At 48.5% G+C, this 14,368-nt stretch overlaps 2 protein-coding genes across 6 annotated transcripts in view; one reads left to right on the top strand and one right to left on the bottom strand.

Moving 5' to 3' along the window:
• LOC115833031 overlaps positions 1-2,156 on the top strand; it is a 51,841-nt gene extending 49,685 nt beyond the window's left edge. Inside the window, exon 5 of the mRNA XM_030805698.1 lies at positions 1,815-2,156. Coding sequence (XP_030661558.1) covers positions 1,815-1,981 — 167 coding nt within the window. The 3' untranslated portion in view covers positions 1,982-2,156. The remainder of the gene's footprint in view (positions 1-1,814) is intronic.
• The window catches only part of KAZN (kazrin, periplakin interacting protein), a 1,203,323-nt gene that overhangs the window by 20,035 nt on the left and 1,168,920 nt on the right, over positions 1-14,368 (bottom strand). For all 5 annotated transcript variants that reach the window (XM_030805689.1, XM_030805686.1, XM_030805690.1 and 2 more), the window contains 2 exons: positions 4,216-4,421; positions 3,659-3,777 (listed from right to left, as the gene is read on the bottom strand). In XM_030805689.1, the coding sequence (XP_030661549.1) occupies positions 3,659-3,777; positions 4,216-4,421 (325 nt within the window). The remainder of the gene's footprint in view (positions 1-3,658; positions 3,778-4,215; positions 4,422-14,368) is intronic.

Below are 14,368 nucleotides of genomic sequence, written 5' to 3'. Positions count from 1 at the left end.
CTGAGTTAGATGCCACTGGGCCGGATTTGTCACTGATGGAGACTAGAATGGCCTCCTTTCCTCTCCGAAGCAAGAGTTTGGTCAGCAAATCAATGGTGCAACAAGAGTTGGAATGGAGAGCTGGGGAGGGGGCACCCCACTTAACCTACTCTAGAGGGGCCCATCCATAATCAGCAATCTCCATCTGTGTGCCCACAATTAATGTGCTCCTGCCCTTCAGAAATGTTCTCCTTTCATTAACGGTGTCCCCATGGGGCCTCAGCTTGGCGATACGTTCCCAGCTGTTGGTTTGAGCTATTTATTGTAAGAGCCCAAGTTGAATAAAACAGCATGATTTTAAAAGGAATTCAGACATTTTATAAAATTTGTCACTGCCCTATCCCTAGACTCTGAAATCTGAGCACAGGCACAAAATTTAGATATTGTCTGGGTCACAGCACAGCACGGAAAACGGGAGGCTGTTCTGGTTCTATTACTTTTTAGCTCTGGGACCTTGAACCTCTGGGTCTCCGTTTTCTCCTCTGCAAAATGGGGAGAATCGTGCTTGCCTCACGGAGTTGTAGGCACTAAAAGAGAGGAGAATGCAAAACCCCTAACACAGGGTCTGGGACACACCTAGTGTTCCATAAATAATAGTACTAGAAGCTGTCATTGTTCTTAACACAAAGGCAGCATGGGATACTGGAAAGGCAACTGACTTTGAAGTCAGGTTTTTTGTAGTGTGACTTTATGCTCATGATTTCTCTGCATCTAATTTTCTCTGACTTCATTTTTGAGACGGAGTTTCGCTCTTGTCACCCAGGCTGGAGTGCAATGACGCAGTCTCAGCTCACTGCAACCTCCGCCTCCGGGGTTCAAGCAATTCTCCTACCTCAGCCTCCTGAGTAGCTGGGATTATAGGCACCCACCACCATGCCTGCTAATTTTTGTATTTTTAGTAGAGATGGGGTTTCACCATGTTGGTTAGGCTGGTCTCGAACTCCTGATGTCAGGTGATCCACCTGCCTTGGCCTCCCAAAGTGCTGGGACTACAGGTGTGAGCCATCGTACCCAGCCTTCTCCATCTTTAAAATGGGAGTAAGCATGTCTATCCTGCATTGATGTTGTGAGGGTAAATAAAATGATATCCATAAGGTGATCATGGGTTGGTAAGGGGTTGGTGGGTTTTGTCATTGGTGTTTTGTAGATAAGGTGACCAGTCCCAGAGAGGACACCATCATGCCCATGGTCACACAAGATGTCATGGCTGAAAATGTTCTCAAAGATGAACTCATTTAGAGTTCTTACCCCCGAGTCCACGGAGCCCTGAAAGTGGGTGGGCCAGAGAGTCCCACCCACCAACCCAATGCAGTGAAAAGTTATGAAGTTTTGTGTATTTTTTCTACAGAAAGTGTCAAAAGCTCTTATTAGATTCTTAAAGTGGTCATGATCCTCAAAAGTTTAAAAACCACTGTCCTAATTTAACTTCCTTCACTTCTCAGGTGGGAAACAGTCCCAGAGAGGGCAAGGTCATGTGGCAAAGTGGAGACAGGCCAGATTCCCACTGGGAATAGAAAACTCTGCCTCCTCCAGGAAGCCCTGGGGGTGTCTAAGGGTGGGGCTCCATGATCCCTGGGACCACAGACTCCTGGTTCCTGGAAGTTAACATGGTGCCACTGTTAGGGATTAAATGTTTCCCTCTGCTGCATCCCCCACCCAATTCATATGCTGAAATCCTAACCTTCAATGTGATGGTATTTGGGGCTGGGGCTTTTGGGAGCTGATTAGATGAGGTCATAGGGGTGCCCTTCGTGATGGGATTATTGTCCCTACAGGAAGAGACCAGAGACATCACTCTCTCCGCCTCCCTCTTCCTTCTTCCCCATGTGAGGACACAGCAAGAAGGTTGCCTTCTGCAAGCCAGGAAGAGAGCCCTCCCCAGGTCCCAACCATGCTGCCATCCCGATCTTGGACTTCCAGCCTCCAGAACTGTGAGATGTAAGTTGTTGTTGTCTAAGCAACCCAGGTGGTGGCATTTTGTTATGGCAGCCCAAGCAGACTAAGACAGCCCCATTTAGGGGCTGTGTTGTGCAACACACAAGTGCAGGCCATGCTGGGGGACGAGGCTGCCGGGGGCAGGGGCTGGGCAGGCCGCACCCCCAGGAGGCAGAGGACGGTGGGGATGTCCTCCCCCCGTGCATTTCTTCTCTTCGAAATCAAAGTGGCTTTTAGTGTTTTTGTTTTTCTGCCCTTGCCCCCATTACAAAAGTAATCTATGAAAAGAAAAGAAGAAAAGCTTGTCCCCATTTAGGGGGAACCCAGGCAGTAGCTCAGACTTCTCAAGTTTTCAAAAGGTGAAGCAGTCATCCCCACCCTGTTCAATGAACACAGGCAGTGTTTATGGACCCTGCTGGGTGTGGGGTGAGGGGGCAGGAGGGATTTCCAACTTGGGTGACCAAAGATGGTGAGGGGTTTCGGGGATGGCTTTAGGGGATTCCGGGATGGAACTGGTTAGGAGGTGGTTGTGGGTGTAAGGTGCTTTTGGGACCCTCAGGAAGGAAAGCCCAGCAGTGGTTGCCCTCACGGCCCCCCTCCCCATCCCTCAGCCCAGCCGTCTCAGACGAGCCAGTGTCCTGATGGAGCCAATGAGGCCTGGCACCTTCTTGCTTTGAGTTGCCCCCTAAGTTTCTGATCCAGTCTCACCTCAGTACTTCCTGCCACCCTAGAGTCATGCCAATGGCCTGTCTCCTGCACACATATGGATTTGGTTTTCCTGCTTCCAAACCAGCCGATTTTCCACCCTAAACCCTGCTTCTAAAAAAATCCCCTAAGCTGCTTCTGCAAATTACAGCACACACCACCAGGTTTGATTAATTAACTACACAAAAATGATGGAGAAACCAGTGAAGGACATAATTATGCAAAACAGAAGTGTCAGATTTACAAAGCGAGTTCTTCCCCTCTCCACATTCTCAGAACGGGGTGGGGTGGGGTGGCCTGGGGGTGGGGGTTCTTTCCCTTTATCCTCTAGCTGCCCCTGCTCAACAAATTTTGCTCACAGAAAGTCGGGAGAGAGGTAGGCAAGCGGGAGGCAGGCAAGCGGGAGGCAGAGCAGGAGTGGTATGAGAGGCGGGGGTGGGTGGCCTGTGGGGGTACACCTGATGGGAAGGCCTGTGGCCATCCCAGGTATGCTCGCTAAGAGAAGCCCCCTCCGCCCGGCCGGCTCCTCTCTGGAAGAGGTTTCACCAAGCCCGCTCATGCCTACTTGATCTCTGCCTGCCTCGGCTCTGCCTTGCACTGTCTTTCCTCACCCTGGAATGGTAAGAGTCAGGAGCAGACACCATTGCGGCCCCGTGTGCAGAGCCGCTCGGGCTGGTCTCGGGAGGCAGAGGAGTGCTGGGGGGCTTGTGAGGTTTCCGCATTGGTTGGGGGTGTACTAGGGCCTTTGGGGCCTCTCGTCTTCCTTATGTGTCTTTCTACGGAGGGGGCTGGCCCAGAGCAGGGTTGGGGTGTGCCGAAGACCCCTCATCAGGGGCATCCCCGGACCATCTTAGTCACACCCTGATGTCCCCCACCACCTAGCTCAGCCCACAGTGCCCCGCTCACCCCACCTGTGTGACCAAAGGCCTCACGATGACTTTTCTCTCTCCTCCCCCAGGGCCCCTCGTGGTGGGCTCACCTGCGGCCTGCCTCGGCGTCACGGTAGTCCTCGATGGCCAGGCGCAGCTTGCGCCGGTGCAGGGAGCTGCACACCCCCAGGCCCAGCTGCAGGTCCTCATCACTCAGGCTCAGCAGCACCTGCCCCCGGGAGGGAGTATCATATGGGGGCTGGGACAGCTGCCGGCTGGGTTCCTGCCCTAGAGGGGGTCTGTTGACATGGGGCTCCTTCCCCATCTCCTGCCCACCTTTCATACAGTGGGGTCAGGGCACATGGAAACCTCTGCAACTCTGACGTGGGGCGGAATCCCTGTTCAGGCAGAAGGAGCCCTTTCCCTTCAGCAGGTAAAGGAAACTTGGGTCCATTGTCAGGATGAGGCAGCTGAGGCTCAGAAGGGCTCTCTGCCTTGCCAGGGAGGCACAATGAGCAGGTATATCAGAGGCTGATTACATTGGCTAGCTCCTAGATTGCACCTTCTCCTGACTCCAGGGTAGGAGTGGGGGGCAGGCCAGCTTCTGGGTGCGTAAAGCTCACGGAGGGCATGGGTGGCATCCCATAGGGGGCCCGGAGTTGCCTACCTTCCCGCTCTTCACGTTCTCCGTGCAGGCCTTGACGTACATGGGCATGGCCATCACCACCTCCAGCCAGGCCTGGACGGTGCCCGCCTTCCAGTGGGACATAGGGGTGGTCCTCACCAGCTCCACCTGCTGCAGCCGGTCCATCTGCTCCTCGCCTTCCGACAGGCTGAGGCTCTGCCGCGTGGGGCTGCACTGGCTGTCCGAGTCTGCAACACACAAGTGCAGGCCACGCTGGGGGATGAGGCTGCCGGGGGCAAGGGCTGGGCAGGCCGCACCCCCGGGAGGCAGAGGATGGTGGGGACGTCCTCCCCCCATGCATTTCTACTCTTCAAAATCAAAGTGCCTTTTTGTGTTTTTGTTTTTCTGCCCTTGCCCCCTTTACAAAAAGTAATCTATGAAAAGAAGAAAAGCTTATCCCAGAAAAAAATAAAACAGAAAATGAAGATCACCCCACGTGACTGTGAAAGGAAAATAAATCTTGGGACCCCAAACTCATTAAGCCAAAGGGAATAGTCAAGCTGGGAACTGGGTCATGCAAACCTGCCTCCCCGTTTTGATTCCTAAATAAGATGAACAGTTACACACCTCTCTCATATTTTGCCCACAAGGAAATTCCTGGTGAGCTTTGAGAGATTTACCCTAAAGCATTTCTGTTAAAATTCACCATGGAAATGTTAATGGATAGCTTATCTTTACACAGTATTCACCCCTCTCCTCACCTGGCACAAATGCATATCTGATTGTTCCCCTGCCCCATTTATCTTTATCGTATGTAAAAATGTCAATTTCCTGCATGTTCCCCATCTGTCTATGTTACCTTATGTAAAAATGCAGATTCACTGGGCCAGACAAAGGCATGAATGATTATTTTCCCCCACCCCCCTCTTACATGAAACTGTATACTTCTCAATATCCCTTCCCCTTTAAATTTGGAGCTCCCAAAATCATCTTCGGAGAAAGGCACAGACCTGTCTTCCGGGCACGCGTTTTTAACTTTGACAAATACACCTCTAAAATGACTGAGACCTGTCTCATCATTCTTCTCGATCGACACCACCTAGAGACAGCAGCTGTTAAATACTCTTTGGGATACAGAAAAGCCACACTTACAAACACACACAGACCCGCTTGCTTACGGAGTGTGTGCATTTGAGGTGTGTGCATTTGTGATATGCCTGTTCACTTTCACTGTGGAGGAGACTCTTCATCTCCATAGAGACCTACAGTACCTTTTGACTACACGGGATTCATCAGAAAGAGGTTCCGTAATTTATTTTACCTCCTACTGATGGGCATGGCGGTTGTTTCCAATTTTTCACTATTGTAAACAACACAGTGGCAGTTGTCTTTGGGCAACTGGGTGATTTATTTTCGTAGGATAAATGGAACCCAGCTCCATTCCTTAAAACACTGAAAGCTGTTTCTGGAATGGCCCTCACAGACCAAAAAAAAAAAGTTCATCCACCAACATTTTCTAACCCCACTCTTCTATATATGGTTCAATGCCTGGTAAATATGAAAAGTTCAGGTTACAGAGACTCAATTGAGAGGGGAAAAGAATCTCTCTAAAACAGGGTTCAATAAAAACCTAAACAGGCCGGGCGCGGTAGCTCACGCCTGTAATCCCAGCACTTTGGGAGGACGAGGTGGGCAGAATGCTTGAGCTTCAGGAGTTTGAGATCAGCCTGGGCAACATGGTGAAACCCCATCTTTACCAAAAATACAAAAAAATTAGCCGGGCTTGGTGGTGTGTGCCTGGGGTCCCAGCTGCTCAGGAGGCTGAGGTAGGAGGATCTTTTCAGCCAGGGAGGCAGAGGTTACAGTGAGCCATGATCACACCACTGCACTCCAGCCTGGGTGACGGACTGAGACCCCATCTCAAAACAAAACAAAACAAAAACTGCACACACCCAAACAAGACAAACTCAATACCATGAGAAACAACAAGTATTTAAATATACCTCTGACTGGCTGGGCACAGTGGCTCATGCCTGTAATCCCAGCGCTTCGGGAGGCCGAGGCGGGTGGATCACCTGAGGTTGGGAGTTCAAGACCAGCCTGACCAACATGGAGAAACCCCGTCTCTACTAAAAATACAAAATTAGCCTGGGTGGTGGCGCATGCCTGTAATCCCAGCTACTCGGGAGGCTGAGGCAGGAGAATCGCTTGAACCTGGGAGGTGGAGGTTGCGGTGAGCCGAGATCGCGCCATTGCACTCCAGCCTGGGCAATAAGAGTGAAACTCCGTCTCAAAAAAAAAAAACAAAAAAAAAAAACAAAAAAAGAAAGCTCTGATTAGAAATGACCCTGCTGAAATTCAATATTATAAATCATTACAAGGATGTAAAAAAAAATACTTATCCATCCATAGAGACAGGACACAAAATTAAAACAATAGGTAATAATCTACACAAACGTTCATAGTTACTGCCTTTGTGTGCTGAGAATATGGTTTTTTTTCTTGTTGTATGTCTCTGTATTTTCAAAGTTCCCCAGTAAACATGTATAGTTTTATAATAAAAACTTTGGAAAAATTGAAAACTAGGAAGCAATATGTATGGTTATTGATGAGAGTTTGTTTGAAGGAATGATACTCCATTCATATGTTGGAATATGTGCAATGAATAAAAACTCCTGTCACGGGAAAACGTCCACTACCTATCGCCAAATGAAAAAGGAAAACACGGCTGGGCGTGGTGGCTCACACCTGTAATCCCAGCACTTTGGGAGGCAGGTGGATCACGAGGTCAGGAGATCGAGACCATCCTGGCTAACATGGTGAAACCCCATCTCTACTAAAATTACAAAAAATTATCCGGGCGTGGGTGTGGTGGCACATGCCTGTAGTCCCAGCTACTCAAGAGGCTGAGGCAGGAGAATCGCTTGAACCTGGCAGGCAGAGGTGGCAGTGAGTCAAGATCATGCCACTGCCCTCCAGTCTGGATGACAGAGCAAGACTCCATCGCAAAAAAACAACAACAACAAAACACAGCAGGCACAGTGTAACCCTGACTGTGGTTTAAAAATTATATGTAGATGTAAAGTGTATAATTATTATATACACATGTATGTGTATACAATATACTAGGTGGAGAAAACCTAGTATATAAAAATATGTAAAGTACTAGATGGATCAACATGAAAAGTCTGTCTCTGGAAAGCAGTGATAGGTAATTGTGCGGGTGTGTGTGTGAATGTGCACGTGTGAGTGTGTGAGAGTATTTGTGACTGTGCATACTTTTCTGTCTCCCAAGTTTTCTGCATTGACTATATTATGTTTGACATGGAGAAAAAAGCCTAGAAATCTCACTTTTTCAAGTTACAAACCCCCTCCCCACAACGCCTTCCCTCTCTCCGTCTTAAACTCCTTGAGGGACTCTTTGAAAAGGGCTGCATCCACTTGGTGACCACACACTCATCCATCATCCCCATCTCCACCAAAACCCGTCTCCCAAACACCTCGTGCCTCAGTTTCCTCTCTGTAAAGCTAACCCGGTACTGTTCTCCGCTGCCTGCCTCCTCTGTGGGCTGCTGTGAGGACTCGGCAGTGGTGAGTGTGACGGGGCTGTCCGTGCTGGGACAAGTACGGGTTGAGAGGTCACTGCCAACATTATCATGTTTCCCTTCTCAGTGGTCCCAAGCCCTTTGTTTTTCCCAAGGAAATGGCAGAGGTTGCAGAGAGCTCTGTGCAGGTCACCCATCTGAGTAGCCTCCTGTTACCATGGTGCCCGGGAATGCGGAAACGGCAGCAGCTGCCTCTGCAGCCCCGCCAGGGCCCCAGGTTCCTGCCAGGTGACAGGGCTGTCAGGCCGGGGTGCAGGTGGGCGCCCGTTGCTGGTGCCTGGCTCCCACGGACGGGCATGGCTTGGAGGGAAATCTTTTGGATCAGGCACAGGACTACAAGTTCTATAGGGATTGGAACAGGCACTGAAACACGGCATCCTTCCTGGATGGGAGAGAGCTGAGAGCCCGTGGGAGGCCTCCAGCCTGGCTGGCTTCACTCTGTTTTATTCTGCTAGCTGAGTCTCACCTCTCTGTTATGTGCTTCTGGGAAGAGGAGAGGTGATATGTAGCCACATCTGGTTACCCAAAGTTCCAAGACACGGCCTCTGTCGTCCATTTGGACCAGGCTTTGGAGTTGAACAGACCTCAGCTTCAGGCAGATTCCTTGAAGCCTCTGTTTCTCCATATATAAAATGGGAATAATGAGAATATCTGCCTCGTAGCTTGAAATGAACGTTATAAACTCTGAATGCGAAGCTATGGAAGTGTGAAAGTTGCAGATACCAGGATGAAATCACTTTTGTCAGAACCAGAAGAATTAGAGCTGGGAAGGCATGAAGGAGGGGAACTCATGCTTGCATGTCTGAGATAAGGACCGTCTCAAGGACTTTCAAAAATAGCCCCCAAGAAATTCCTTCTTCAGGACTGCAGCAATTCAGATAAGATGTTCTCCAGAGAACACTGCCCAGTAACGACGTCTCCACCAATGAACTGACGCCAACTCTAGCTTTGAGCCTCTGCAGCCAATGAAGTCTGTTTCCAAGCAGCTTATATGAATTTTTTTTTTTTTTTGCCAATAAAAGCTTTCCTTTGCTGTCCCCTCTCCAGATGCACCTATGACTTGCCACAGCTATGCTTCCAGAGTCTAATCCATTTTTCTTACTCCCAAATACATTCATCATGTAGGAGATATTTTTTTCTGATGTGTCTTTTTTCAGGCCGACAGTAGGCACTTAGTCAGGGCTGGCTATTGTTGGCAATAAGAGGTCCCTCTCCTGGGGCTTGGGCACTGTTTGGCCACACCTAGAGTTCAGCTGCAGCTGCCTCCTTCCCACTACATTCCTGGCTACAGCTTCGGTGCCTTCAGAGGGAAAAAGTCCTCCTGGTTGCCCAGCCTGGCAGGGCAGAAATTCACTGTCCCTGCTGGACTCCCGCCTGGTCAAGGTGGGAGGGGTGGGGCTCTCAGTGAGGTGAGGGTGGATCTGTCCGTTCTGTGCCCAGGTGGGTGGGTGGGGGGTGTCTGCAGCCCTTGGCTACGTCTCCCCAAGAAAGGGAACTAAAGGAGCATGGGAAGGAGAGAAAGGAGATGGGAGCAGAAGTTGGCACCTGCTCCTGAGTCCCCCAGAAGAGGGGAAGGTTCAAAGAAGAGGGTTTGGGGAGAGAAAGGGTGTCCAGATGCAATAAGGATGCGAAGGTAAATTGAAAGGAGGAGAGGGAGAGAGGGAGTCGAGGTCAGAGTGGGGACAACAGATAGGTGGACAAACAGAAAAGGCAAACGTCTGGTGTGCAATGTGAGCGTGTGCCTGTGTGTCTTTGTGAGTGTGTGTGGGTTATTTGAGTTATTTTCTGTAGTGAGCAGGCCTCAGGGCTGTGAGGGGAGCTGGTTTTACAGCTCGCATTATTTATGGAGTCCAGGCCCTAGGAATGCCAGAGGCCAAGCTGGGTTCATGTGCGCAAACCACACATTTTGGTTTCTGCAAGACAGCTATTCACCACCCCTATTCACCACCGCCTCCTTCTCCCCCACCCCTGAGGACTGAGCGCCAAGGAGACGACGTGACAGAAGGGCTTGGGAGGAGTCTAGGGGGGCCTCAGGGTCATAAACCATTAATTAAAGGCAGTTTCCAAAATGCAGGCATTATGGGGCCAGATTTTATGTCCGGATTCCATCAATCCTGGCTTTTATTTCCCTTCTTCTCAGTCTTGAGAGCGGGAATAACTCATGTTGATGGCCAGGCTGCTCAGCGGAGGGGCTGCCGAGTCGGGGGTGCTGGCTGAGTCCCTGGTGGAGTCTGAGAAGCTACCACTAAAAGGCAGCCACTCAGGATCCTTCCAGAAACTAGGAAGACTGCGGACTTTGGAATGAGAGGCTCTGCATCCTTCCACCCACCCCAACACATATGCACGCACGCACACACACCCCCACAGAATGTTAGTACTACTGAGCGTGACCATTGAGGACTTCCCTAAATGAGGCCTTACAGAGGCAATTGTGTTGGCCCAGCATAGAGGTCAGCAGACTACGGCCCCCCTGGCGGAATCCAGCCCTCCCTCCTATTTTTCTAAATAAAGTTTTTACTAGATCACAGCTATGCCCATTTGTTTATTTATTGTCTAAAGCTGCTTTCATGCTACAATGGCAGAGTTGAGACATTGAGACAGGCCCACAAAGCCTAAAGCCTAAAGCCCACAGAGTTTTTTGGCCCAGTGCAAAAAACCACATAGAGAAACGCCTGGGCTAGAGGTTCAGAGGTTGGCACTGGAATATGGGAGCCCTCGGTTTGAATCCCAGCTCCGTGGCTTATCAACCAAAAGATCTCATGGAAGTGTTTTACATTTTCTCAACCTCAGTTTTCCCCTCTGTAAAATGGGGATGATAAGAACGCTTAATCTCACAGGATGGTGTGAGGATGAAATGAAATGATGTGTGCAAAGTGTTCAGCCTTGTGTCTGACATAGAGTGGATACTCAGTGACTGAGTGGAGGCCTCTGTCCCCTGAGGGCCCATGTCACTTACTGTCCAGACTGCTCTGTCCAGCACAGCAGCTACAAGCCACATGTGCCTACTGAACATGTAATGTGGCTAGCTCACATTGAGAAGTGCCTTAAGGGCTGGGTGTGGTGGCTCATGCCTGTAATCCCAGCACTTGGGGACACTGAGGTGGGTGGATCACCTGAGGTCAGGAGTTCAAGACCACCCTGGCCAACATGGTGAAACCCTGTCTCTACTAAAAATACAAAAAAAATAGCTGGGTGTGGTGGTGCATGCCTGCAGTCCCAGATACTCGGGAGGCTGAGGCAGGAGAATTGCTTGAACCTAGGAGGTGGAGGTTGCAGTGAGCTGAGATCGCGCCACTGCACTCCAGCCTGGGCAAAAGAATAAGACCCTGTCAAAAAAAAAAAAAAAAAAAAGTGCTTTAAGCATAAAACACATACCGGAGTTTGATGTATGTGTAAAAAAGAATGTAAACTATCTCATAATCATTTTAAAATTGATAACATATTGATCATATTTGGGGCATACCAGTTTAAATAAAATAGATTATTAAAAGTCATGTCACCTGTTTCTTTTTACTTCAAATGTGGCTAATTGAAGGTATAAAGTTACACATGTGGCTTGCATTAGTTTCTATTGGACAGAGCTGGTCTGGATGGAAGATTGTTTTTTCTTTGATTTGTTTTCTCATTCCATTTCCCCCCGCACCCCCCGGCCCCCGCTCTGTTGGTTTGGAAGTTAAGCTTTCTATGTTTCTCATTTTAGTGTAGTAGCTGTAGTTTTGAAAGTGTGGTCCCTGGACCAGTAGCATCAGCAACATCTGGGAATTTGGTAGAAATGAAAATTCTAGAACTGTACCCCAGATCTCCTGGAACAGAAACTCTGGGGTGGAGCCCAGTGGTCTGCTTCAAAACCCACCAGATAATTCTGAGGTGTTCTCAAGTTCGAGAACCACTGCCTTAATGATTACCCTTGAAAAGTTACTATACCTATTTATCTTAATAAAACCTAGGGTTGTTCAATATCCTAATGCCATCCTAAATAGTAAGAATTATTTAAAATATATTAATTCTGATCACTCCTCCCGACTTCCACGCTACCGCATCCAGGATTTTAATTCTATCCTCTTTTAAAACCCCATAATTTAGACATTGTCACGATAATTATTTTACACTGATAACGTTTGCTTAAAATAATTGACTTACATGTTTACCAATTTCTTTGTTCATCAGGTCTTCTTGTACCTCAGACCTTCCTTCTGGAATAACTTTTCTTATTCCCGAAGAACATGGTTTAAAAGATTTTTCGATTAAAAGTGTTTTGGGGCTGGGCGCGGTGGCTCACGCTTGTAATCCCAGTACTTTGGGTGGCCGAGGCGGGCGGATCACGAGATCAGGAGATTGAGAACACGATGAAACCCCGTCTCTACTAAAAATACAAAAAAATTAGCCCGGCGTGGTGGCGGGCGCCTGTAGTCCCAGCTACTCGGAGAGGCTGAGGCAGGAGAATGGCGTGAACCCGGGAGGCGGAGCTTGCAGTGAGCCGAGACTGCGCAACTGCACTCCAGCCTGGGTGACAGAGCGAGACTCCGTCTCAAAAAAAAAAAAAAAGTTTTGGTAGTTAGCTGTTACAACTTTTGCCTATCTGAAGAAAGTCTATTTTCCCCTTGTACTTCAAAGGGTTTTGCTGGGAACACGGTTTTAGGTTGAGAGTTCGCCTTTTGTTTCAGCGCTTTGAAGATATTGTTTCACGATCGTGGGTCTTCATTTCTGCTAAAGAGAAGTCCACTGCAAGCCTAATTGTTCTTTCATTAGCTACTTTTAAAATTTTCTCCTTGTCAGCTGGGCGTGGTGGCTCATGCCTGTAATCCCAGCACTTTGGGAGGCTGAGGCAGGAGGCTTGCTTGAGCCTAGGAGTTTGAGACCAGCCTGGGCAACATGGCGAAACCTCATCTACTAAAATACAAAAATTAGGTGGGCGTGGTGGCAGGTGCCTGTAATCCCAGCTACTCAGGAGGCTGAGGCAGGAGAATTGCTTGTACCTGGGAGGTGGAGGTTGCAGTGAGCCGAGATTGTGCCACTGCACTCTAGCCTGGGTGACAGAGTGAAATTCCATCTCAAAAAAAAAAAAAAAAAAAAAGGCAGAGGTAAAATGGCTGGTACAACGCAAGACCTGAGTTTTAGTTATTTAATTTTAATTAATTCTAATATAAATCTAAGAACAACATGTGGGCTAGTGGCTACTATATTCGACACAGTAATTTCTCCTTTAGTTTTCATCTCATCTCTGTGCATTGCATTCTTGGTAATTTCCTTAGGTCTTTTTTTTTCCATTTTTAAAATTATCTCTTCACCTATTTAGTCTGCTGTTTAACCCACCCTTTTATTTATCTTTAATGTTACCAGCTATATTTTTTTTTCATTTCTAAAACGTTTTGTTTTCTCTTTCAAGTTTTCCTGGTCTTATCAGATAGTTTCCTGTTGTTTGCTCATGTCTGCGATTTCATCTAACATTTCCTCAAGTATTTTATGCATAGTATTTAGTATTTGGTATTTGGTATTGATAATTACTATGTCTGAAAAGACCTTAGAGGGTCTAAATTTGCTATTTGTTTTTGCTGACGTTTACTCATGCTGACCACATATTTGATCTTAATTTACGGGAATCTTTAGGGTCTAAATAGCAGATACCTTTCTCCAGAGAGGATTTACATTAACTTCTACTGGGGTGGGGAAGAGAAGAGGAGTGGGGATGAGACCTGGGTCCAGGGGCCACTTCATGCCCCTTTGAGAGACTCTGGTTGAATGACAGAGTCTCCGGCTCTGTTCTTCCACTTTGCTATATCCCAAAATTTAACCCCCCGATAACAGTCCTGATAGCAGCATTTGCCTCTAGGACAACCTCAGCTTTTGCCTTTGGTGATCACTCACTGCTCCTGTTCTGGTGTTACCTTACAGCTTTCGATTTTTGTCTGTAGACATCTTGGGGATTTCCCTTATTTTCTGTGAGACCAGAAATGCATTAAAACGTATGTTTCATTCCAGATTTATTGGTTTTGTGGAGGGAGGCCCTTCCAAATATGTCTTCCCCCAAGCTGCCCTGAGTGGCTGTCCCTCTGGCTGTGTGCACTGTCCACCCAGCACACTGCTTCCTGCTGGCACTGCTGTGCGTGGCCTGTCCATCTGCCCTGCCACAAAGTGATTGCCTAGGTCATCAGCCAAGTCTTTCCATATTTGTATTACCAGGGCCTGCTATATGGAGATGTCCAATGTCATCAGTGATGGGAAAAGTCCAGGTTATGGGAAATACCATTTCCTTTGCCTTTCCCCCCAGCTCAGCCCTTCCCTGTGGTACTTGTTTTGACATCTGGTGAAGATAAGACCATTATTCACTTGGATATTCCTTTGGGAAGCCTCAGTTTCTCTTGCCTTCCCCCAGGAATAAAGGGGCAAAGGGCACATTTCAGATGGGAAGTGAAGACTCAGAGGGGTCCACCGATGTTTCCAGCAGGCTAGTGTGGGAGCTCTGCTGCAACCCCGAATTCCCCACCTCCCAGTGTAGAAGAACCTATGTGAGCAGCCCTCTCGCCTGTTCTTGGACGCCTGTGCTTGGTTACAGAACATTGGCAAGGATTGCTCAAACTGGCAAGAGGCGG

This window comes from Nomascus leucogenys, chromosome 24 (genome assembly GCF_006542625.1).
Source record: "Nomascus leucogenys isolate Asia chromosome 24, Asia_NLE_v1, whole genome shotgun sequence".
NCBI lineage: Eukaryota > Metazoa > Chordata > Mammalia > Primates > Hylobatidae > Nomascus > Nomascus leucogenys.
The sequence above is the reverse complement of the archived record's forward strand: the minus strand, read 5'-3'. Positions and strand labels throughout refer to the sequence as shown.